Here is a 25,457-nt window from a genome sequence, read left to right on the forward strand (position 1 = left end):
GGGAGAATCCCAGCACTGTTGGTAATAACTGCACATGAGAAAGAACAAGTTGTGACGGGAGAAGGGGACCATGCAGAGGTAGGACATCACTTCTCTGGGACAAACATCCTTGTTCTAGTCACTGGAGGTAAACCCAATGCAGTACAGCAAAAGGGCAGTAATGAAGCCAAGAACTGAGCATGGGCTGTAGAGCAGAGTCAAGACCATGCAAGAACCACCACAAAGCCTCTGACCCATTTTCAGAAAGGTCTCAAAAAATGAACTGTGCATGACAACTAACTGGCATACAAAGCAAGAAAAACCTGGCTTCCAAGCAGGGAAACCCACCCATAAAAAGGAACTCACTGAATCCTGGGCAGTGCTCCCAGGACCATGGACATCTATATCATCTGCATCAACGATGGAACCAGGAATGACATCTCATCATCTGGACTGATGCTGGAACCAGTACTGCTGATCTCTTTTTCTCTCCCCTTTTCTTTCTCTCTCCCTCACTCTCTTTAATTCACTTCTCCTTTTCTCCCATCTCTTTCACCATACCCCTTTCTGCCAAACCCTGTGCCAAGTGTATATAGGGTAGGCTAGGGACTGACATAGCAATTTCCATGCCACGTGTGTAGTTTAGAACCAGGACTAGTGGTCTCTCATGCACCTTTTTTTTTTCCCCTTTGTCTTTCCCTCCCTCTGTTAAATTCATGCTTTCTTGTCTCCTTTCCCTTTCACCCTGCCCTTTCTCCCAAACCCTCTGCCTTGTGTGTATAGGGTAGGGTATGGACTAATACAGCAATTTACATGCTAAGGTGTAAGTTACTAATAAAACTTGGTGAGGTTTTGCAAACTCTGTCACTTTTGCAGTTCCGTTTGATCACAAACATTGAGTCTTGGATGCTTCCTTCCCCATAAGGGGGGGTTCACAAGGGGGTGGTTTCACCATGGACACACTAATATAAGTTCTCTCTCAAGAACTTTTCTTCCTCCCATTTTTGGGCATCTCCTGGACCAGTCCTGCAGAAGAGGACCACAGAGATGCCAATGGAGGAGAACACGATCCCCAAATGCTGGGGCAACCACAGTGAGCAGGGAAGAGCCACAAGCTCTCCGAGCTTGGGGGCTGCACTGTGCCGCACCTCATCCCACGGCACATACACAGTGCACAGGAGCCGTATTCCTGTATGAGTCTCCTGTGTGGCCTCCACTGGGATCCAGAGGCTCAGCCAGCAGTCAACTGCCACACAGGACCAGGCACACGGCATGCCTGTGGCTGTTCCCCTGGACAAGAAGGACCCAGAAATGCCTTTGCAAAAAGTGGAGGAGAACATCAGCAGGACACGTCTGCCAGGCCCTGAGAAGAATGAGAAGAATCTGAGTGTCATCTACCACACAGAGCCTTCTGACATGCTGAAGGCCAGCAGCCAGGTAGGCTATTGTGCATGCCAGGAGACCTACATCAAATATTGAAGCTATATCACAGAAAATATTCTGGGGTGGACTTTAACTTTGGGAAGAAATGTCTGAAGATACAGACACTGTTTTCTATTGTGTACATGGCCGTATATTTGCCGTCTGGAGAGATTTGGCTAAGGTCTATGGACTTTCTATCCCTGAGGATGATTTATTAGAGTTTCTTGAATATGCAGACACTCGTGTTTTTTTCAGGGATCTGGGTTTTTCCCTGAATCCAGAAGTTGGAGATCCCTGTATTTCCTTATCCGGCGAAGCATCATGCGAGATCTCCGAGCGTTTCGATACATGAGAGTTTATTTCGAGCTTCTTCCGATAGTCCAGAAATGGACCCCTTTTTCGATAGTTCAGTCTATGCGGCAGGTGCCCCCCCGCAAAAGGAGGGGGGCAGAGCCTTTGTCCGTGGCTCAGAAGTTTTCTTCTGCTTCTACGCAGAGGGAGGTTTTTTCACTGCCTCCTCCACCTCCTGCTCCTGCAGCGTGTGAGCCCCCGCTCCTCCCCTCGGAGGGGGGGAGGCTCCCCTCCGCGGGCCCGCTCCCGACCCCGGCGGACGCGGAGACACCGCCTCCCTCGCCGGTCCGCCCGCCCGCAGCCGTGCCTCCTCCTCCTCCTGCCCATTCGGAGCTGGGAGACACACCCGCCGCTGAGAGCCAGCCTGAAGCCACTTCGGCAGGGGCGGAGACACCGCCCGCGCCGGCTCCGTTCGCCGCGCCGGCCCCTGCCTCGGAGTCGGCGGCCGCGCCTCCGGCACCGCCCGTCATCGCTCCCGCGGCGGCGGCCGCGCTCCCTGCACCAGCAGCCGGTCCTCCCGCGCTGGAAGCCAGCCCCCCGGCGCCGCAGCCGGCGATTGAGCCATCGGCAGCCGAGGCCGAGGACCTCCCCGCGCCGGCTCCGCCGCCGACATCAGCCCTGACGCCCTCGCCGGCCCCGCCTGTCCCGGCTGCCCCGTCGCCTCCCGCGGCTTTCGCCGGGTCCCCAGGCGCTGCCACCAGCAACAGCAGCGAGCAAGCAGCAGCCTGGGGCCGCGCTGGAGCGGACCCCGCCGCCTCCAGTCAGCCCGGGGTCCCCTCCCGGCCTGTTCCCTGGTGCTGGCGCTCCTCGGCAGCTCTTTGCAGCTGCCGCGAAAGTGGAGGTTATGAAGTTTAGTGCCTTTCTGGGGAACAGAGTTTTTCTTGGTCCAATTCTTGCTTGGGTGGGGGATTCCCGCGGGAGCTCGAGGCCCCTCGTCCCTCCCGCTCCCCTTTGTGGGGCGGGGGGGATGAGTTCTGGGAATGCTGCCGCTGGTCTTGTGCCCGGAGAGCGTGGGGGTGCTGCTGCCGGGGGTCAGGGAGCTGCGTGCCGGCCCAGCCGTGCCGCAAGTCCTGAGAATCAGCATTTCTCTGGGGAAAGCACCTTCTCTGCTGAGCCCTGGGGCAGTTCGCGTGTCCTGCTCTCGTTTGAGGTGCGGGATGAACAAAATGCTGGAGGAATTGCCGTGATGCTGGCCGCATGGTAGGGGCGGGCTGTGAAGATGAAGACCCCGCCTCGCCGGCCGGGCTGGGGCCGATTGCTCCAGCCCCCCGGCCGGAGGGCCCCGCGCCCCCCACGGCCGGGTTTGGGATCTTGGCTCCGCCCGCATGGACCGGGGCCGCCAGCTGCGCAGGGTCTCAAAGCCTGCTACTTGCTGGGCATTCTGATCCCAAGAGTTCGGGGGAAAAAAAAATATCATTTAAGTTAGATTTAAGATTAATTAAATAGAGGTGGTTGACAAGACAAGAGAACAAGAAAAAAGTGGTCGATTTAAGAGTTTTGGCCACGGCATTTCAGAGATTTTTCAGGTTTCTTTTTTATTTGGTGATGGGTTTTTGCACAAGAAAGGTATTTTTGCATGGTTGACGATCAGCCCAGAGTTGGTTTTATTAGTTGTTGAAATCTCTGGGATGACATTCAGTGTTTTGGTGTTTGATAATTATATGATGTCGCATTTGGTTTTTCTTTATGGGTTTTTTAATGGTTATTTGGACTTTGTTCAGTTGTTTTGTTTCAGGATTCAACAGTTCTCTGTTTCAGCAATGAGAAGGACTTTTGAGGATGTCAAGATAAACGTTTCCAGACAATGGACACCTTCTCCTGAGAATCAGCTGCTTGGACTTTGAACTTAGAGCATTCTTTTCCTTGTTGTTTGGGTTTTTGTATTGTAAGCTTTGTTTTAGAGATTTGATAGATGGTTTGCAGGTAAAGGATCTCTGAACATTCCACATCAGTATTTGATTTGGCTTTTGATTGATCGCTAGCAAATTGATAAGGGGACCTCTTGAGATGTGATTGCTCTCTTTTGCAGGGTCCTGCAGAAGACTTGCAGATGCAGTTTTTTTTATATTTTATTTTTTTTAATTTATACTAAAATGGTGGTATGTGGCAAGCACATTTCTCTCTCTCAGGATTTTTATAAAGGTGCAGAGAGAAGTGAAAGAGAAAACAATTTCTGTTTCTGCTCCATGTGTTTCTCTTGTGGAATGTGTTTGGAGAATTGTTTACCTAGAGCGAATGCCTGGTTGGATCACGGTGGGTTGTTTGGGCCTGATGGCCAGTCAGATCCACCTGTGTCTGGACTCTCGAGAACAGGGTCACGAGTTGTGAGGGAGTTAGATATGATAGTTAGAGAGAGTAGCATGTAGTTTTTAGTATCCTCTTTTATATAGTATATTAATGTATCATAGCATAATTATAATAAAGAAATCATTCAGCCTTCTGAAATAAGTCAGACATCATCATTCTTCCCATTGGGTTCGCCGACATCTACAACAGGCAAGGAAAGGAAAGACAGAGACACCTATTTTAATGAACACAACAAGCAGGAACCATTGTAAAACTCAGCTTCTCTCCAGCTTGGATCTGGATCTTAGCTCCATGCTGTACTTATCCTCACTTGAAATTAAAGCAAGGAGGTCCTTACGATCTTCCAAATTCAGAGATACTATTTCATTTTACCTCTGTTACTCAGCACCTTCTCTCCACCAGTAGATGTAAACCAAACCCAAACTTTAATGGCTCCCTTAAACACTAAATAGATATATCCCAGTTGTCCCACAGGCACTGGGAATGCTCCAGGAGACTGCAGAACAATTGCAGAGCCACTTCAGGCAAGATCAATACAGAAGCTTTTATCTACTGTTTCATTACACAATTCTTCATACAGGTTATTAAACAACATGAAGACAATTTAAAAAAAGAAAAAAACCTGAAGGATAGAGAAAGGCACCAAGTCCACAAAATCCAGTTTATGCTGAGAACCTTGTTCAATAGGAACACTGAGAAGCTGAACATTTTAGTACAGATTTTCTCCTTCCCTTCCATCAGTTTCAGATCTAGGGAAAAGAAGACACATTCCAGCTTCTACTCTTACAAAAAAATAAGTTTACCTCTTAGGGTCCTTGTAATCAGGATTCCTCCAAATGCCATGTTAATAAACAGCAATGACCACTTTGATCATGTGGAGACAAAGGGTAGCAGAGGACACAACAAGCTTGTCCTAGGCCTGTTTACGAAATGATTGCATCTTGATTGGCAGAGAGAAGTAGCAACATGCCAAAAATCTGACTGTTTTCTAAGAGCAGGGTTCTTGTAGGTTATCTTTACTATATTTATATAAATTAAGAGTGCTAAACAAGTAAGAAATGTCTCCCAAGGAAAAAAAAGAGATGGATTTTAAAGAACACTACTTGGTGTAAATGAGTTGTCAGTTCTAGATTCAAGATGAAAACATATTTTTAAATTTTTTTTAATGTTTGTTTGGTTTTTTAATGCCTAAAGATCCCTTTTCTTTTAAATCTTTGGATACCTTTTTCATCTCCTTCTCTTTCACAGCCATTCATACCCTTGGCAGCTTTTTTATTGACTTCACCAGGTCCTGCAGTAGCCTGTTTCAGGTCTAACTTAAATTTTTAGTGATGCTGTGCCAGAGTTAATGAATACGTGGGATAGTCTGAACTATGAGAACATCCTTGAGAGGCCATGAGAAACGAAGTAGAAGCTCAGAAGCAGAAAAAGCTCTCTGTTTAACCTAAGAATGAGCAACATTAGTGACAGTGAGCAGACTGAATTTGTAACAGCCTTACATGACAGTATGTTAATCACTAAGGAAAAGCCCAATAAACCAAAACAACAGTAGTACAGAAGAAAGAAATGAACTTGAAAGACAAGGTATAGAAAAAGACCATTGAAAACTACATTGAAAGATTAAGCAAGTTGTACCGGTAGTTATTTTTTTTTTTTTTATAAAAGAAGTAGAAATCTTGCAACAATGCTCAAGTTAGTGAACTATTAGAATATCATTTGGCCACAGGCCTCTGAAAGACTGTTTCAGCTTGTCAAAATGTGAGTATTTTATTTTTTTTTCAAAAAGATTGAAACTGGAAATACCACCGGACCAATCCACACTCAAAAAAGTCTCATGAGTCTTTCCCTTCTGTATTTAAACCAGAATTCAAAAAACTAGCATTCTCCAGCTGTCTGTTTGTAATTGACTACATCCTTCTCTCTTGTACTCTGCATACAGAAATTCACAAAACAATTATGGAATCTCCCAACATATTTGGAGACATCTATTCTCAATTTATTTATTTTAATCAAACTGCAAGAAAATAATTAATATTAAACTGGTTTATTTCATACATTTACTGGATTGAGAATGCTTTAAATGTAAACTGTCTACTATGCTATTTTAAACCCACAAACAACTTACATGTGGTGCATTGCTTTAAACTTAGTTTTGAACTTTACCACATTTTCAAATATCTGCACACTACTGTAGAAAAAAAATAATTCAGTCAAAAAAGACTGGTGGATAATCTTACTGACATTTTTTACAACAAGGAAACACTGAAACAAACATAAGTCCCTCTTTTTTTTCCACTGCTAGCTAAGAGCTAGCATGACTAAGAGCTTCAGGAGTCTGTTGTGCCACCTTCTTCCTTATCTTGGTATTGTAGGCATGCTGCTGGTTCTAGTGGTTAGAGCTGATGTTTCAACAATGTCAGCTAGAAAAAAACAAAAGGAAGAAAACATTTAGTTCTCTGTGTACCTGTTCTTCCACAAGCTACAAATGACAGTACTGTAATGATATGGTGTATGTTGATACCTTCTACTCTACCATAAAACCAGAATGCAATTAACTAAATAATAACTACCTCTATCTCATTATCTGACATGCTTAATCAGTTGAGTTTTTTTCATTCCAAAGGAATATGGTCCCAAAGCTGCAGCAACTCCTCTCCAACTTGTGGTTCCAGCTCCTAGAAGCAATCAGGAAATTAGAAAAGTCATTAGCACTGCTGCCATTGTGCATGTAAGAACTATTTATTACAAAATCCTTAGAAGAGGGTGCTGGTGGTCTTTCTGAAAGAATTTTTACTTTTGCTATTGTGACTTATATTAGAACTATCCATACAAGGGGTCAACAGGAAATTAGAAACTTTTATAAGCAATCTTCGCCTAACAGTTGTTTGGGGTTTTTTGTTTCAAGCAAGATGTCAGTTCTCAAAAAAGAATTTGTAATGAAGATATCATCACTAGAACAGATGCACCATACAATTTGTGCTTTCCACAGGTCACTTCCTTATTAATTAAAGATCATTATTCTTCACATCTTTTAGGTTTAATTCCATTAAATGCAGTGGAGAATGTGGAAAGGCAGGTCACAGATAATGCAGTGGCTCTTGGTGGAATCATAGACATTAATATAAATCACTCATTTTTTATATTGTTCAGATTCTTTAGGTCTTAAGAGCCACTTAGAAGAAAAGCACTGTCAACTTCAACATGTGCTATGTGCCTTTCCTTGTTCTTACAGTATGCTCCTTTCCTTATTCTTACAACTGAAGAGGTTTTGGGGAAGCAGTGAGAAGACAATACAAAAAGTTTAGCTCCAGAATCTTGTATCAAGGAGATTTTTTGGGAGAGGACTGAGGAGAATGCAAGAACTGCCAGACAGAAATCTTATGCAAATTCTTTTCTGGCTTTTTGTAGTTGCATTTATCTTGAAAAAAATGGAGAACAGGACTAAGTTTTATTCTGCATCATATATCAAGATTCTCTTGAGGCTTTACTGAAAACACAAACCTCTTATGAACAGTTATTTGGGTATGACAGACTATTTTATCTCGGGGAACACATCTGAATCAAACAGGAAACACACCTCCAGAAATTTAAAAAAACCACCAAAAATACATCATTTATTTTGGAAAAATCCAGCTTTAAATCTTTTTTTTTAAACAACATTAAGCATAAAACTGGTTAGATTTTAACAAATCCACTACTGCAAGAGTAATTCTGCATTAGCAGAAGCTACAATGCACACCAAGAAACTGTGATTCAGATTAATACATACATGAGCGCAGTTGAGTTCAAGGCTGAACAAGCTAATGAAGAAAACAAGAAAACATAGTTCTACCAAGTAAAGACTTTAGAAGAGAATAACTACCTGGCCATCTCTGCTTATTTGTACTTTTTTATTGTCATTCCAAGGGTTGAGCAAATGATGTGCAAACTGAAAAGGAATGCTTTCTTTTCGGATCCATTCCACCTTAAATACACCTCCAAATCCAGCAGATCCCCAGTCCTGACTTTTCTCACACCCTATTGATGAACCCATTCTAGCAAAACCCTGGAAGAAAAATTTAAATATGAAAGAATGGACATAATGAGAGCATATCTATTTATGCTGGAATTAAATAAATGAGTGGACTTTATATGAAACTTTCAAATTAGTTTCAGTGATTGATTCAAACACTTACACACAAGCAGCTGGATCTTCCAAAATGTTTACACCTAGAAAGTTAGAAGTACCGTTTGTTTTTCCCACTTCAAATATACCTTCTAGAATCTGACCATAAAGGATGTCTTTCAATTCATCTCTCACAATTACCATTCAAGGGGCTATTTTAAGCTTTGTAACAGAGGTTGAAAAGCTGTAGTAAAAAGTGCCAGGTATCAAGATGCATGTTCTATGTCCATTAACTAGTCCTCACTACTTGTACAAAATTCTTTCAAAAATCCCTTCCTTCCTTCTTTCCCTTATTCCCTCTTTGTTAACAAATTTTCATATACAATTAAAAATGTGGAGCTGTTCTCCAAATAAGTAAGTCAAAGTGCTTAAAGTTCCTTTTTTAATGAAGCTGAATTAAATTCCAACAAGACAAGTATTCATAAATTGAATGAAAGAAACCACAAATCCAAGATTGCATCTAACTTACTTAAAGATACCCTTTAAACACACACACCAAACAAACCAGAATTAAACCCAGGCCACGCACAACGTATCAACTGTTCAGGCAAATTTACTAAGTTATGACTTAGGAGTCCAAGAGATGCAGTGCACTGCCTGAAGTTACCAGCACACACTGCTGCTCTAAGTCATGCACTCCTAGACAGCTCAAGCCTTACATCAAAATCAAGGAAAATTAATAAAAGGAACAGAGGAAAAATACAGGTGGAAAGTAGAGACACCTAAGGCAAGAAAATATTATTAAGAATGTTAATCTCATATTCCCATGAAGATCCAGTGCATTGTCAAAACTGGAAAGGCAAGGCAACATAATCCACCTACATCCTGACTGCAGTGTGTCCTCCCCTCCCAGCTTTCTTGTCTAAGAGCACCAATACAACAGCCCATTTTCAGATTCAACTGGCATGCTGAAAATTACTTTTCAATATGGCATTTGCCAAATCACTGTACACATACGTATATTTCACCACAATTCTTCAGTGAAATCATCAAGATCTCCATGTTTGGTCTGGTTCATTAAATTTTAAGTTTTGTTGACTTCTATTAATAGTTTATAATATATAAAGAGGTAAATTGAACTTTCTTTACTTGGAGCAATTGAATTTAGTAGGTTCTACAACACAGTTAACCTGCAACTTTGCAATAGCAGGCCAAGTCTTTACCTTTAAACTGGCCACAAATTTTTCCAAACTGTTGACAAATACCTCACTAAATGTGAACTCAAGACAGCTCTGGAAGAAACATGGCTATGACTTTCCAGCTTCCTAACTTTGAGAAACTACAGTTCCAGCAGAATATTTTTTATTAAAATTTGTATTAAAGACATAGGAGTTTCCTGGCTTCAGAAAGCTGTGACTTGATTGTATCTTCTTGTTAATTTACAACATTTATTTTGGCATGCAGAGAAAAAGGCAGCAATCCCCTGCTTTGTATGGATTTGTTTGTTCCACTACTGCTGTTTCAAAGCATTTATGTAGGATAGAAACATTATTCTGACTCATTATGTTTAGAGGCAACTTAGTTTTATCTTCTGAGGGAAAAACTGAGTTCATCAAAAGGGACTATTTTGGAGAAGAATGAAGTACTCTTCCTCAGCAACCAGAGACATTGGCACAATACTCTACTTATTAGAAAGTCAGAAATCATAAGCAAAGCCCTCCATACTGTACACAGCCATTTGCTGCACTCTCGTAAACCATCAACCACCACCAACAATTGGTATCAGCTAAGGACTCACCTGGAAGTGTCCAGACCCTTGAACAGAAAATATTAAGTAAACCATGCTGCTTTCCCAAAAGGCTCCATTCAGTTTTTGTTCATTACTTGGTGTAGTGGACCATATACCCTTCTGCTGAGAAATCTCAATATTCTGCAAGTTGCTACTTTTCATTATAAAGTACCGAACTGGAGTATTTTGTCTTGGTGAAGGCAATTTGGAAGCCTGAAAGAATTAAATTAAATTAATAAATACAATAAAATAAACCAAGCTTTAGCTCTGAAGTTCTACGCACATGCAGACAGACCTTTCAAGAAGTTTCTCCTCTCCTCTCCAAGACTATACAAGAAATATACTATCAGCCGTTCCTGTCAGAATTTACTTTAAAGTATATTTACATCTATTTTACATTTTTAAGCATTTTTCAAAATTCTAATTCATTCATGAGGGGCAGCAAACAATTATGACAGAACATGCCTACAAAGTCTAGTGATTAATTACAATTTTTTGAAGTCTGAGACAGCTTCAGATGACACAAAATTAATCACTCTACACTGTAGCCTGCAGCACACTTGCATTTCCATTTTCAGGAAACAAATTTTCTCCCTGTAACACTGGCTGCATTTAAAAAATACAGGGAGAAAATAACCTCACTAAAAATGTATGCTTTATTAAATAATCATCAAAAAACTGCCAAGCAGTCATAATGAGGCAGATAACACAAAACTTAAAGACATCAGTACCAATATATGCTATAACAGAAACAGAGTTCAGAAATGTATGTACTGTATACACTGTCAAAGTTTATTAAAGTTAAAAAAAAAGTTAAAAGTTAAGTTAAAAAAAGAAAACCACCACAAAATTGGATTTTTTTTTCTACTTTGAATAGCTGTACTTCAGAAGTCTGCAAAGAATAACATTTTTACTGTATTAAACTAGTATAACAAGGATATTTATTCTTGATTTTCGATTCCAAAAGAAATATTATGTGGTTGTTAACAATGAAAATCTAAGTTAGGTTCTTAATTTATCAATACAATACCTGATAGTTGCTGAAAGGTATCAGCAAGAGATTCTATTAATTTTGAAGAGCAGGGTAATATGTTTATGAGAACTGTACCTTTCCAGATATTGGAAAAGATGGACTAGCACAGGGGCTAGGGAAGCTACTGCTGTCTGCAGACTTCACTGATGATCGATCTGACCTGTCATCTGAAGTTTGTTTGGAGTGCAAAATATTTTTTCGTTTGTGCTTCTTTGGCTGATGAAGCATGGGATGTGCAGACCTCACAAGAACTCTAAAAAGTAAAGGTAGATACACAACAGACTGTGAGTTTTCCAAGAGGTCACAGAAAAATTTTTATCTACATATCAGCCTACTGGATGACCATATATATATTACAGTAATTCCAAAACATATTAAACATAAAATAAAAAAGGATGCATTCATTCTGAGTGTTATGGTTAAATCTCTTCTGCTACTTCTCAAGGAGCACAATTCATGGACAGTATTTCTGACTGCTCTCCCAAACAGCCAGCATATATATTAAATAGTTCTCAATGAAATCACAACTACAACACAACATAGGACATTATCAAAACTTTCACCTGTATTTATATAGTTTCCTTTTTCTTAATACTAGCAGAAATTCAAGTGATTTTTTTATAGATAAATAAATTACAAGCTACAGTCTCTGGAAGATCTCAACATCTTACTTTTCAGCATTAGAGGAGTCAGAGAATTCAGTTTCTGCTGTACTTGTCCTGGTGTTAGTTGATCTCCATGTAGATGGTACAAGATGATCTTCAGAAGCCACAGGTCTTGGTCTCTGGCCAATTCCTGAAGGCTGCTGCAAACCTGCAGACTGTTCTTCAGCAGTTAAAACAGCTACAACTGCTCTTACAGTTGCTTCATCAACTTGAGACCACGGTTTAGAAGGAGCTTGCATGCGACGCAGAAATAAGCTATGCCACTTCTGTCTGAGTTGCAACAACAAACCAGCAGCCTGTAATGAATTTCAGTTCTGTTAAAGACTAATAAAAAATGTATCAGTTAGGTAAACGGTATCCTACATCTTTCCTATCAGGCAGCAGCTGGCATTCCAACAAAATGAAAGGCAAGACTAAGGTCTCAGGGAGAGGAAGAAAACCTCACATTAAAATAATGCTGTTATCTTTTCTTTCCTCAGGTCCAAGATCATTTCTAAACCATTTCATGCTGCACTGCACAAAACTTAAAACTCTATTGTAAACACAGAGGATTTTTCATTTTTCACTTTAAAAATTTAACTTCTCTTTAAAAGCAGTCTTTTCATGTCTAATGCCCTTCCTGCCAGTTCAGTTTGTATTTATGGGCTCTTTAGACTTACTTAATGGAAAAGATCTCTGGTTACTCTACCTCCTAACACAATCAGAGCTTTGCAATAACCAGAAGACTTGTATCTTCAAAGGCTGGGGCTTTTTTCTTCTCTTTATAAAATGTGACAGCAATTTTCTTTCAGCGGTTCCAGTTTCAGGTGCTCCATTTTAGTCAAGCAACTTTAATCATCCTCTCAGAAAAAGAAATACACAATATGCCATTTTTACTGTTCTCTCAACTCCTCCTCAAATTTTGTGTAATCCAGCTCAAGTTAAGGTCTTGTGTGCTGGGAGCACCACACAGGCAATACAGGTGACAACAAAGCGTAGAAGGGCCATTTGCAGCCACTACCTCCTGCAGTTTGCTGTTCCCTGCAGCCAGTTTCTTTTGTCTGGCAGTTTCTTCAGAATCTCCTAACTTAGGGAAACGGATCAAACTGCCAAGCTGGAAATTATAAAACATCAGCTTACCTAAAGTGCTTCTAAAGCAGATCCAACAGCAGCTGACTGCTGGGGCTTCCCTGCTTCCCAGTGTGATATGTGAGACAGCTGCACCATGACAGGGGAAGAAGGATGAACACTTGCAGTTGGCTAGGTAACTAATTGTTTCTTCCTTTTTGCTCGCAGGTGCAAAATTTAAGAATCATGGGTTGTTACAATCCATAGGAAGCCCTACAACTAGGATGTTGAATATGTGAATTCACACAACTGACTAACCTGGGCAAAAAGAGATTGAGTACGTATTTGTATGTTTTTCATATTTCTTACTGAACCCACGAAATAAACATTAACTCATTTAGTATGTTTTCCTGTAAATTTGAGAGACCTGAAGGGATCACAACAGCCATTCTTTCAGTAAATTTTTGGTTATCCAACAGTTTTAAGAATCTTTTTAAGACATATGGCATAAATATTAATGGCTTCTACACAAAACAGGCATGGATGTGATAGGTTACGTACTTCAGAGTCCAGTTTGAGGTGAAGCCATTCATCTAGCTTCAGTAATGATATATTATTAGTTGCTCTATCCTCCATCTCACTGTCACTGCTATCACTGGATACCCTGTCTCCTGAATTAAGCATAAAAAGTGCATTAACATTTCTGTATTATTTACATTTACATACAAAAACTTGAACATTACTGTATTACCAGCAATAAGCAGATTTTCCTCCTAAATTTTCACTTAAAATGTAAACATTTGTAAGCACACTTTTTCATTTCTGCATATACACCCCAGGGAAGGTCTTTGCTTCAGTAAGGAGAACAACTTCCTAGACCTCTTAAGGGCCCTACTACATAAACATCTATACTGATGTGATCTGACTCCTCCATGTACCTTCATCAATAACAAGCTATTATCAAACTTCTGCCTGAAGTTGTTTGTAAAACCACACATTGCTTTATGCTATATATCTTAGTATAACAATTAAGGAAAAAAATTATAAATGCACATGGTAATTTAGGATTCCTTTTTAAAGTGCAACTCAATCAGCATTATTTTAAGGGTAACAGTTTCGGAGCAGTCAGGAAAGTCAGCTTAGACTCTTCAAACTAGTATTTCTACAGAACTGACAATAGATAAGATTACTTTTGCTTCTATTCTTACAGTACTCTAATTAAATATGAAAAAAAGGAAATTTTAATAAATTCTCTACTACTTCTAGCTAATCATATGGCTAATCGACATTCAAAGTTATCAGAAGAAAATAATCTTTAAAATGCAAGTGTCAACTGAAAGTAATATGATTATTTGACACGTTAACTGTAACTACATTATTCAGTTTGAATCATCTGGTTCAAAGTATCAAAAAAACTAGGCTGTAGAAAAAATATACATACTACACTTCTCAGAACCAGTACTATCTTTAGACATCTTGGTTGCATTTTTTATTCTTTTGAAAACTATACTGTAATTTCTGAGACTCCAGAACTGTAAATGTTACAAACTTAAAAGGATTCACAAAACTCAAGACATTTTTAACACAGCCTATAAATTATTCCTGAACAGCTACAGGAACTATATATAGCTCTTTCGTTTTAAGAATTAGCCAAAACATGTAGAAAATAGACTTGAAAATTAAGTTTCCCAAATCACATACTAGTATAATACCAATGCAAACATTCCAAATCCAGACTCCCATATACCTTGACAGGATGAAGAGGCCTGTAAAGCATTACTTGGTAACCTAGCTGGTCCACAGAAGAGAGCAACAGTGACGGGTGTTACAACGGAACAGCACCTGATGTTTGCTATCCTGTGAGCTCTCGTCATTTCATCATACATCAGCCAGTCTGTGGGGAGTGCCTGAACAGCTGCAGTTTGGCCATTCACTGGGAGAATCTGTGCAGGAGCAAATAAGAATAGACTATTTTATTGTCTGTGTGTAATTAAAATAAAGTTTAAACTTAGTTCTTTATGTATGTAGAAATAAATACATATATATTTACATACACAAGAATTAAAAAAGCACAAGTATATTCAACCAGATTTAAAAGTTATCCTATCATGTCAAAGTAAAATATTTTGCTTTAAAAGAGGATCTAAAGAAATATGAGTTTCAGAGCAGAACTTCTTCCTCATAACCATAACCAGAGATTGTTACCTTATCCAAATACTTCTACAACTAGCTTTTTTTTTTACTATTTTGTCTTGTTCCACTTAGCAGGACTAACTGAAATACTGGAAAAATAAACCAACTCCAAATTTGCATTATATCCCCTGCCAGAAAAAATATTTTCTAAGAATTCAAAGTGTTTTTACCTTTTTATACTGCGGTTGACTAAGAACAGAGGTTGGATGAAATCGCACTTTCTTCTCCTTTGGTGCAGTTAAAACCAGGCTCTCTCTATCAACATGCACAAGATTGGGATACATCCCAGCCACTAAGGCAGCTTTAACTACAGCCCAGTTTTCAGAGTTAGTATTAACACCTCTAATATCAGCTCCTCCTCTGGCTCTAACAAAATCTGAAGAAATAAAGAGGTCAAAACTGTATTATATTTGCTTGTATATAAGATCTACTTTTTTGCTTCTCAAAAGGAATTAAAAAAAAAAAGTGAAATAAACTACAAATTAGTTGCATTTTTCACAATTGCCAACATTCACAGCACCAAGAAGAAACCCTTACACTGAAATCCTTCCTGGTAAGGGATTTCATACTAGTGTAGAATAAAACTGCTTTTTACAATACTTCTTAGCTTAACAGAGTATTAGAAATAGTATAGTTTAACTGCAACTTGCTTACAACTTAGCGTGACTGGATCCTGCTCAAAACCTAGAGTAGCTGAACTTTAAATATACTGTAGGTGAACTCTTTGTTAGCATGAACAGCTAAACAGGTGAAGTAACAGCTATCTTTGGATAACGGATGAGACCTTGGAGCCCCAAGGCTGGCTCAAGCTGGAATATAACAGCAGGTAACGGGCTGTCCACACTGAGGCAGTGGAAGACCACAGACCATAAACTGCTATTGGATCAAGAGAAGCATGCAAGGAATAAGCACAGCACGCTGACAGTAAGGGATAAAGGGATTTCTTTATTCAGGACACTCTCCAGGGACATCCAGCTTGAGCTGACATTAACTGACTTTGCCTCAGAACCTAGGGTCTGAACTCATCTGAACAACTGCCTCAGGAAAAAATGTAAACAGTAAGGGTGCTTTCAGTTATGACAACTGTTCCCCAGCCACATTTTTTCACCCTAGCATCTACCCCATGCCCAGCATGAATATGTACTGGTCTTTTTCAACTTAGGAAGGAAAATGACAAGTGAACACTGTTGTCCTTACAATTTGTTTACACTTAACTCTAAAATTATGTTAGAACTTTTTCCAACCTATTTACCTGAAGCTCTAAGCTGGCCAAGCAACTGTTTTCTCATTCCTACGATGATTTGCATTGTGGCTGGAGACAGGAAGTTCTTTTCACAGAAGGCTTTCCCCCAGCCATCACTGCGTGCCTTCTGCCACGCCTGTAAAGAATATTTTTTTAACATTTGCCTAGTAATTTAAATATCTAAAATTCAAAAATGCAGAGTTCTAAAAACTACATTTATGTCAATAAAACTAATCAAAGTAAATTTATCTAACCTGACTTATTTAACCACTAGGCTTTTTCCCCATTCCCTAACCAAAACATAATAATAATTATGTTATTTTAAGTTCATTATGTTATTATAGAGATCACTATGTCAACGTCACTATTTTAAGTTACCCATGTAACAGGATATAAAGTGGCATCTTGCTGCAACTTACAGAATTTAACCAGGTTTGAAAAGGTCAGACCCTCAGAAATCTGTAAGTCCAATACACAGGAAGTCCATAGTGTACCATTCTACGCCCAGCTTGGTTGGTAGATCATTTACTCTGATGTGTGAACAGTTCTCATTCTGAAAGGATACCTGAAAAGCCCTGAGAAGCACCATGTGGTCACTGAAGGTTCCCACAGTAAAACGCTTCCTGCACAGCATGACTGCACGCTTTTGAGAGGCCAGCGTGGGCAGCACAAAAGGGTCTCGGTAGGCAAGAGCACAGGCAATGGTCAGAACAGGATCCAGGCACTTCAGAACTACAGCATACAACACCATTTTACCAAGGTGTGGTTCCACTGGCAATTCAATGAGATGATAACCAAGCTCAGTGAGATCTTCCCAAGGATCCATAGCATCTATAGTCTGTTTGAAAAAAGAAAAACAGTGGGGATGTTGGGCAAAGGGGAAGAAGGGAAAAGGGGGCCAAATTAATTTACAATGAAAGCAGAAAGGATATATTGGACATTACCTAGATTTGCTCCCAAACACTAAAGAAGCAAGTCAAACTAGTTTCAGTTCAAGATTTTATAGTAGTCCCTTCCCTTAACAAACATACACACACACAAAATGAATACCAACAAAAATTCAAAGCATCCTTAAGTAAGTGAACAAGACTTTCGGTACAATTAAAAGTCAGTAAGATATGTTACCACACCACAAATAATAATTAAACACAATTCCCATCTGAATGTATTACTCTGCTGACCTTGAGCATTTGCAGAGCATTTTTCACAATTAAAGCTGGTGGAGGATCAGGAGCTTTCATAAGAAAGTCAACAACTGAACAATTAATTGGAGCCAGAAGTTTTGTGTATAAACAAAGCCCCTGCAAATTAAAAAGAAGAAAAATACTATTAAGGTTTGGGAAAGAGAAAATACTTACACACCTTTTTGGAGTTATTAGTATGGTCTGGTGGTAATACATTTTTTAAAAGTTGTAACTTCTAAGTGAACACACACCTGAAGTGGCATTCTTAGAAGTTCTGGAGTCTGAAATTCCAACATATTCTCAAATCGCAGCCTACTGAAGAGATGAAAACAGACTCCAGGCTGACAGCGCCCAGCCCTGGAAAATAAAATGTGGGAAGCTGTGAAAATTAGAGTTTCTTTTTTATAAAAACCCAACCAAACAAAAAACAACCCACACAAACTTAGAATGCAAATGCAGAAGGTCCAAGAGAATGGTAATTTTGTTAAGAGAAAGTCCCTCATATGAATTAAAAGGGTTTTCCGCTACATTAATTATTTTTGACAGTATGGAAATTGATATAATTGTATTATATGAAAACACTTTCAATAGTTATTATAATTTTAACCCTACACTGAAAAATCTGGACAAAAAAGAAGTAAGACTTAGCTAAATAAAATGATATCATTTTTTTGCTAACTTGAGATCAATCCAAATCTCAGCCATCTTGTGCCAACTTTGTTTCTTCCTTTTCAAATTCCCCAGTTAGAAGTCTAGATGTAAATGGCAGAATGAAGACCCTAAAATGTGTGAACGAAGGAACAGAGACAGCAAATGCTCACAATTCATGCTCAAAAACCTGGAGGATAATGACAACATTTTATCTCCAAACAGGCATTTGTTGCTATCTACACACATAACTCCTCAGCCCTCACTGCGCTGAGAGGAGCATGATCCTGAGCGTCCTGATGAATATGCAAAGTCATGAATACTTTGGAGATGGTCAATAAGGAATCACTGCTCAGTGTCACTTCTAAAGAAGGGACGCCAAGATATCAACTAGAAACTAGCAGTAGGCAGTCCTTTACCCACAGACAAACTACTGTGGCTGCTGGTGCTACATGGCAGAAAGAGCAATTCAGTTCATGGAGGAACAACAACCAAGACCTAATGTAAGTTCTGGGACATTCTCGAGTGCTGCTTTTCTGTATCCTGGGAAATGCTCCAAGAAAATACATGCTGACTCTTTATTTACTACAGAGAAGAAGTATTAGCCATGTTGTATCATTAGCCAACATGATACTGGACTAGCCTAGAAAATTACCCAGTGTGGCTGCTATAGGTTTGCACTTTACTCTTAACGTACAGGATGGTTGAAATCTGCAAAATAAAAATAAGTATCAAGCATTTATTACCTGCCTTTTCTCTGGATAGCACTGGCTTTTGAAATCCACACCATTTTCAGCATTGTAGCACAACTCAGTGCATCAAAAGACTTCTATAAAAGCAGAGCAACATAAAACCATGATTAACCATGATACATGAAATAAAAAGTTATTAATAAGCTTTTAACAGAAGTTCTTTAAAAACAGAAAAAATAATTTTAACAAACACTAGCAGCTTCTGGCACATAGGTATGCTCTGAAAGTACCTCCTTTCAATTGAATTTATAAAATATGTTTTGCATTATCTTTCTGCTACAGTTTCCTAACTTGAAGTTTTCTTTCTCATCTCAGTAGGTAATTTTGAGTCAATAAAAGATATGGACTGTATTTTGAATTATCACAAATCAGGAAAAAACATGTTATTGTATTGATTAAAGTGTTCTTCTTTGTCTCACTTGAAAATCATATCCTTATTTTCTTACATTTGATGCAAAGTTACAGAAAAATTGTATTACCATAGGAACTTTAGAAATTTGGCATGTATCTCCCCTATGAAATCCAACATTTTCAAACACATAGGTCTTAAACTACCTCATCATACTATCTCTCCTTTCCTTGACACTTAATTTGGGAAGGGGCATAAACACAACATAAGCAATACTTAAAAACTTAATGGATTTGATTTGGTGACACAATAGTAGGACAAAGGGAACTCCCAATGCTCTCTAAAGTCTCAAGAATCTGGCGGTCTAAACAGATGGACTTGCTTTAAAACAACAGAAATTGTAAATAAAAAAAAAAAGATACCTCAACATTTCAATCTACAATAGTTTTTACAAGGTTTATTAACAACTCATTATTTACAGTATTTGTCATAAAAATAATGTCCAAACTTCTGTGATTTTTGTTACTTGACACGCACTAGCTGTCAGCCTACTATAAGAAAATACTACTCTAAAATTTACCTATTACATATTATAGAATAACACAAGGATGTTTACTTGTCACAGAAGGTTTTAACCAATCATACCTCTTTCACCTTGCCTGAGTCAATAACAAATATAACATCATTGACTGTTATGCTGGTTTCTGCTATATTTGTAGAAAGAATCTGCAAATAAAACAACCAAAACTATAGTTAAAAGCAAAGACAAAAGAGATTAATACAATATCTGACGAAGTCCTCTAAAACTTACTATTTTGCGCACACCAGGAGGTGGACTTTTAAGCACTTCCTTCTGATCCAAAGTCTGCATATTTGAATGAAGCATGAAAACCTGATATCTAATGCAAGACAGAGCACATTTAAGTATTTTTAAAAGATGCAATGAAAACCTCAGCCATAGGAACCAGAGGCTTTACCTGTGCGCATTGTCAGCAAATCTCCTGTCATCAAAAAGAATACGGTCCCTCAAGCTAACTATCTCATCATATCCAGGAAGAAATATTAAAATCGCTCCTGAAAAAGAAGTGGGTTTGCAGAGTTAAGCAGCAAATTCACTTAAAATGTGTATCAGTACTGTGCAGAGTAGCATTTGGAAGATTTTACCTATTTAGTGTTTCTAAAAGAAGGGCAGGATTCATCAAAGGCTCAAAGTACAATAATTTAGTGGGAGTGTATGTTTATACTTACCAGTCTCACAACTATGACAGATGTTATAAAGTAAGTGCATAATGAGGTCCAGATCAACCTTTTCATCATCAAAACTGTGATGATAAGCTGTCAACAGTTCTCTGTCCTCTGCACTAAGGTCACTACCACTTGTTCGGACCAGGGAACTTTCATCTAGATTTCCAAAACCTGATGAAGCACTAAAATAGAAAAATGCACAGACCAGAATCCAGGATGATTGTTTCAGGTGTGCATTCAGACACCAACTAAACTTAGATCAATAAGAACAAAAGTACTCCTTTCAAATTTTAAAGTGTAACAGAACAGCACCTCCAAAAACACTATTACTAGTCACTGGTTTAAGTGTAATCCAACAAAGCATGAAACTTCAATTTTTAGCATACCTTTAATTTTCTTACTCTTTATTGAAACACAGCCATAAGCTAAGTGTCAGAACTCAGAGTATAGAGAAACTACTTGTTTACCTGTTAAAGAAAAAGTATTTAAAAGAAATGTTTTCCCAAATGTTTTCCTCCCACAAGCAGGTACTACGCAAATGGAAACTACACTAAAAAGTGTTCTAAAAATACTGGTCTCTACAAAATGATAACTGAACTGTAACTGTAAGTTAATCAGAAACCAATTCTTGAATGACCTAGCATAAATGTTACTTCGACTGAATATCTTTAATATGGCTACTATGTATAGACAACAACGTATAGATAAAAACACAACAGGTTTGTTTCCTAAATAAGCATCTGAAATTCAAATGGTACATAGTAGAATCATTCTAACTATTTATCTAAATGACTATATTTAAGTCACTATATTCATATCCTGACTAGACATATAATCATGATAGCAATGCCCACATCAAAATGATTATAAAGTAATAATATGAAAGAAGTCTACACCACTCTAACTACATTTATCCTAGGATTTGCACATAATCCATGTGCAAATTGATAATCAAACACAATCAATGAAATACACTGAAAACAAACACAATTTTTTTTAAAAAGCATGTTTTTGAAATATTCCTGGTCTCAAACAAATCCTGCTATTTAGGTCAGATTTAAAGGCATAAAAAGTTAGAAATTGTTCTGCTTAGGAGACAAAATGCAAATTTCCCTTCAACATTTCCCTTTAACTGTTTCTAGAAAGAAGCTGTAGCTTACCTGTAGGATTCCAACAGGTCAACAACCTCTGTCTGTCCAAAGTGCTTAGCCCAGTCCACAGCCATCCTGAAAGAGTATCCAGAAATCTTTTTTAAACTTCTCGCTTCAAAAGACACACAGCCTAAGACTGAATTAAGAATTCAGTTTATAATTTCAGGAATACAATGTGATAAACAGACGTTAGAATGTTTTGAATGTCAAAATTTACTATTGCTTACAGTAGTCTGTTAAGTTAGCAGTTAGTTTAAATGTTAAAGAAAATTCTTTCTCATTTGTATACTGACAAATAAATCTATGTTTTGGTTTGTCTGTTAGTTTTTACCAGCCATTAGATGATCTGCAGTGGATATTTGCTCCCATACTGATCAGTTGCTCTACTTGACTCAAAAAGCCTCTCCCTGAAGCAATCATTAGTGCAGTCGCACTGGTTTCACTGTGCCTATAATCAACTGAGAATTACAAATGAATAAATAAATAAACAAACCAGCAAACCAAATAAAAACAGTCCTTTTTTTCACCTAAATGTGGTATGAATGTGGCTTACATGACTTTTAAAATCCAGGGCAGACAGAATTTGTTTTCTGACTTCATCCCACCACACAGTTCATGAATTTAACACTACTTTAGACAAACAGTAGCATCTGCTAATACTTCGAAACAAGTACAAACAAAATATAACTAAACAATTCATTAATTCTGCTAATTCTATCCACTTTTCCAATAGGCATCAGAATTAAAACCTAACAGCATTTGAAACTGAGATAAAGCAGCCACAGAAATTAAAGTAATTTTGTTATTGTTTTTTTTCTTATGTAGTAAGATGATAGACTTACCACTGACATTTTCAGTCAAAATGAGATGGAACACCTGAGCAAAGGCATCAATATCTTTATGCAACCAGATATTAGAAAGACAAGAATCCATTTCTTTTATTAACCACTGTTCAAGGCAATTCACATCTTTTTCAGTCTGAAGAGAAAAAACAGTATTGAAAGATAGATGTTTTCCAATATTTATCTTTATTCTTACATATTACACATGAAAAAACTGAACAGTTGCTTTTCCAAGTAATAATCAGAAATCCAGCATTCAGGTACCAGTTAAAGCATTTTTTGTACCACACAAGTACTTTAAGCAATGGTAGTTTGGCCATTTAAGCTGAAGAAAAGTTGTGTACAAACCACTGTAAGTGAAAAGCACACTTTGGCTAGAGTAGTTTTTGACAATTAAAAAAATAATCTATAAAATATGCTAATATCCTTCAGGAAATTCTACAGGAATAGTATCTTCAGAAAACAGTTTTTAAAGCAGATTTAAACATATCTCCCAACAAAAGGAAAAACTTACCAATTGGTTAAATACTATGTCACCATCATCACCCAACAGACTACACTCTTCAGTAGTCCTTGGGACAAATCTTGGTCTCTCAGGTTCCAGCTTACTATTATTTTCTCGAGCAGAACACCACTCAGTAAGAGTGCTTTGCTGTTTTTCTTCTACAATGCATAAAGGATTTCCGTGAAAAGTTTTACCATCATCCTAATTATCCATTAATTTCAGTTTAAAAAAATAGCTATATCTAATCACAAAGTTAAAACTAATTGATCTCTTATTTAATCTAGAACATTGTTACCAGTTCAATATAAATTCCATGATTAAGGGCACCCAAAGCACACCACTGCAAAAATCTGCTATAAGAACAAGGCAAGAAATATCACTTGGTTGCTTAATCCCATTAAGCCTGCAACTTGCTGCATTCAAACGAGATTCCTAAGTGACTTCTACACAATTCTCAATCTAGAACTTTTTCCAGAAGTTAAATGTCAAAGAGCAATGATATAACTCTTGCATGTAACAACTTTTTGTGTACCAGTGAAAGAAACAGTAGAAGCCATCAGGGCCCCAACTGAACTTTTCTGCCCACAGGGATCAGAGCTGAGCACCATGATAAATGTTTAGTTAGGATTGTATGTTACAGCTTTGGGGTTGGCCTTTTTAAAATTATTTTTAATAGTCATGAGAAAAATTACTTTCAGCTGTCAGGAAAACTTTTCAAACATTGTGACCAATATACCCCAATAGTTAATAAATTGAAAAGAACCTCCTATATTTGGTTCAAGTGTGTTACTACTACTTGACCTAAATATGTTGAATGCATTCAAGTCTGAAGAATGCACTTAAAAATGTTAATAGTAGAAACCACTTCCGTGCAAGATGTACAAAATCCTGCCTTCTCTAATGGCTGCACTTAATTTTGCACCTAAATGTCAGCATGTTGTATCTTATAGTGCTCATGTGGGCAAAGCCCATACATGTAATTCTACTTCATAATTATTTTATTTTAAAAATAAAACATTTATCATCTGAAAGAAGCAAGAATATAATCACTGAAAGTAAAAATAATTTTTTCAATCACAATTTACATTAACAATGTAAACACAGAGTTTTAAAGATACGTGCTGTCATCTAATCATGTCTCATTTAAAAATCTGACTTTAGAATTGTAACAGAGAATCATTTTACTTGTTGTTCAATCAATCAATCAGTAAGACTCATTGTCTCACTGCTAACAATTAGCAAGTCCACCAACCTTGCTGCTTCTCTTTTTTGTACTTTACCATCTCCTTGTTTGTATACCCAGTACTTCGTAAAATGTCCTCCAAAAACATCTCTTTAACTTCAAAAGGTCTTCCTTGGACTAAAAGTAGAAATAATTAATGAAAGATTAGATATTCCCAAGCTTTGCTTTAAGAACATCAGTTCTTAAAAATAGTTTTTATAGACAGGAAAGTGAATTAAACATGATTAGGGTCTGATTTTATGAATGACTATATTCCTCGGAAAGGCTTGTAAGAGTATCTTCACTTGAGTTTATCTTCTTTAAGTGATTGGGCCACAAAAAAAAATTTAAAAAGGAATGCCAGGTGCATACCTTGTTTTTCATTAAACTCTTCAATTCTATTAAGTGTTAATAGCAAGACATATAAGATTGACAGTTATTTACTGCAATTTTATCAAATAAGAAGAAGAAAATAGTCACTTTTGTTTAGCTGTACAAAAAAAATTCACTGTGTAAGCCACCTGAATTACTCAACATAAGAGCAATTAAAGACAGTTTTAGCGTAAGATCCCATGAGCAGACTACCATGTCTGTATTCAACTACCTCCTCTCATGAAAAGTGTATGAGGAGATGGACTTCTCTAAATGTCCTCAATTAGTGCAGCCAGTTTTGGCTTTCTTTACCGACTACTTCCCACAGTCTTTCTTTCCTAAGAACTTACCCTGATTTCTCTTCTAACATCACTGCTTTCTAGACCTTATTTATGGATATTAAATTATGTTTCTACATAGGAAGAAATTTTATCTATTTTTGGTTCCTTAGCACAACTTAGCACTTACGACAACTAAGTTCAGATCACCTTCAGAAAGAACAAGCTACAATTCACATATTTTTAGAAGCTTCTAAAACTAATCACAAACTCTGTGTTCAAAAGAAACCCACAACTAAAAAAATGTTGGCTTCTGTGGACAGGATTGTGTTGGCTACACTGCTGGAGAATCAAACCTTTTTCATTAAATTAATTTTTAATTTTTAAATTAGCGAAATTGGAAAAAGCATATTTTCACTTGTGAAGTCCAGTATGCAGCAACAGTATAACCCCTGCAGTAAACTGAAGAAAGAGACAATAGCCAGAATTTTCAAAAATAAATCTATTGATCTAAAAGCCACACAAAAATTACAATGAGGTTTTTCTCCTAAAAAAAAATATTGCCAAATATTAAACAAGCTGCAAGCCTTATTTTCCTAGGCAACAATTTAAAACTGAAAACCAGAAATTAACACTTTTATGTGTAAATAAGGAAAAACAACTCTTTCTCATTAATATCCCCTAAAATTAACCAATGACTTGTGTAGAAAATTCTGAATGAACTGAAGAATCATATGATTAAAACATAAACCCCAATTTGCCTAGGACTGCATTT

The 25,457-nt window shown here is 37.9% G+C and overlaps 1 protein-coding gene and 1 long non-coding RNA gene across 2 annotated transcripts in view; one reads left to right on the plus strand and one right to left on the minus strand.

Annotated features, from left to right (window-relative positions):
* The first annotated feature begins 925 nt into the window (after positions 1 to 925).
* On the plus strand, positions 926 to 13,098 carry LOC137464554 (uncharacterized). Its single transcript, XR_010994281.1, has 2 exons — positions 926 to 1,416; positions 12,927 to 13,098. It is a non-coding gene; the product is annotated as an uncharacterized lncRNA (long non-coding RNA).
* LOC137464551 (3'-5' RNA helicase YTHDC2-like) overlaps positions 6,278 to 25,457 on the minus strand; it is a 28,179-nt gene continuing 8,999 nt past the window's right edge. Inside the window, exons 8-30 of the mRNA XM_068175957.1 lie at positions 24,063 to 24,170; positions 22,820 to 22,968; positions 22,306 to 22,441; positions 21,795 to 21,921; positions 21,473 to 21,538; positions 20,316 to 20,494; positions 20,045 to 20,141; positions 19,879 to 19,966; positions 19,713 to 19,793; positions 18,713 to 18,795; positions 17,570 to 17,675; positions 17,316 to 17,435; positions 16,700 to 16,972; positions 16,144 to 16,270; positions 15,062 to 15,267; positions 14,452 to 14,641; positions 13,260 to 13,366; positions 11,658 to 11,947; positions 11,062 to 11,239; positions 9,963 to 10,166; positions 7,922 to 8,104; positions 6,630 to 6,734; positions 6,278 to 6,479 (exon numbers count right to left, since the gene is read on the minus strand). Coding sequence (XP_068032058.1) covers positions 6,672 to 6,734; positions 7,922 to 8,104; positions 9,963 to 10,166; positions 11,062 to 11,239; positions 11,658 to 11,947; positions 13,260 to 13,366; positions 14,452 to 14,641; positions 15,062 to 15,267; positions 16,144 to 16,270; positions 16,700 to 16,972; positions 17,316 to 17,435; positions 17,570 to 17,675; positions 18,713 to 18,795; positions 19,713 to 19,793; positions 19,879 to 19,966; positions 20,045 to 20,141; positions 20,316 to 20,494; positions 21,473 to 21,538; positions 21,795 to 21,921; positions 22,306 to 22,441; positions 22,820 to 22,968; positions 24,063 to 24,170 — 3,161 coding nt within the window. The 3' untranslated portion in view covers positions 6,278 to 6,479; positions 6,630 to 6,671. The remainder of the gene's footprint in view (positions 6,480 to 6,629; positions 6,735 to 7,921; positions 8,105 to 9,962; positions 10,167 to 11,061; positions 11,240 to 11,657; positions 11,948 to 13,259; positions 13,367 to 14,451; positions 14,642 to 15,061; positions 15,268 to 16,143; positions 16,271 to 16,699; positions 16,973 to 17,315; positions 17,436 to 17,569; positions 17,676 to 18,712; positions 18,796 to 19,712; positions 19,794 to 19,878; positions 19,967 to 20,044; positions 20,142 to 20,315; positions 20,495 to 21,472; positions 21,539 to 21,794; positions 21,922 to 22,305; positions 22,442 to 22,819; positions 22,969 to 24,062; positions 24,171 to 25,457) is intronic.

The sequence above is a fragment of the Anomalospiza imberbis genome, chromosome Z, assembly GCF_031753505.1.
Source record: "Anomalospiza imberbis isolate Cuckoo-Finch-1a 21T00152 chromosome Z, ASM3175350v1, whole genome shotgun sequence".
Lineage (NCBI taxonomy): Eukaryota > Metazoa > Chordata > Aves > Passeriformes > Viduidae > Anomalospiza > Anomalospiza imberbis.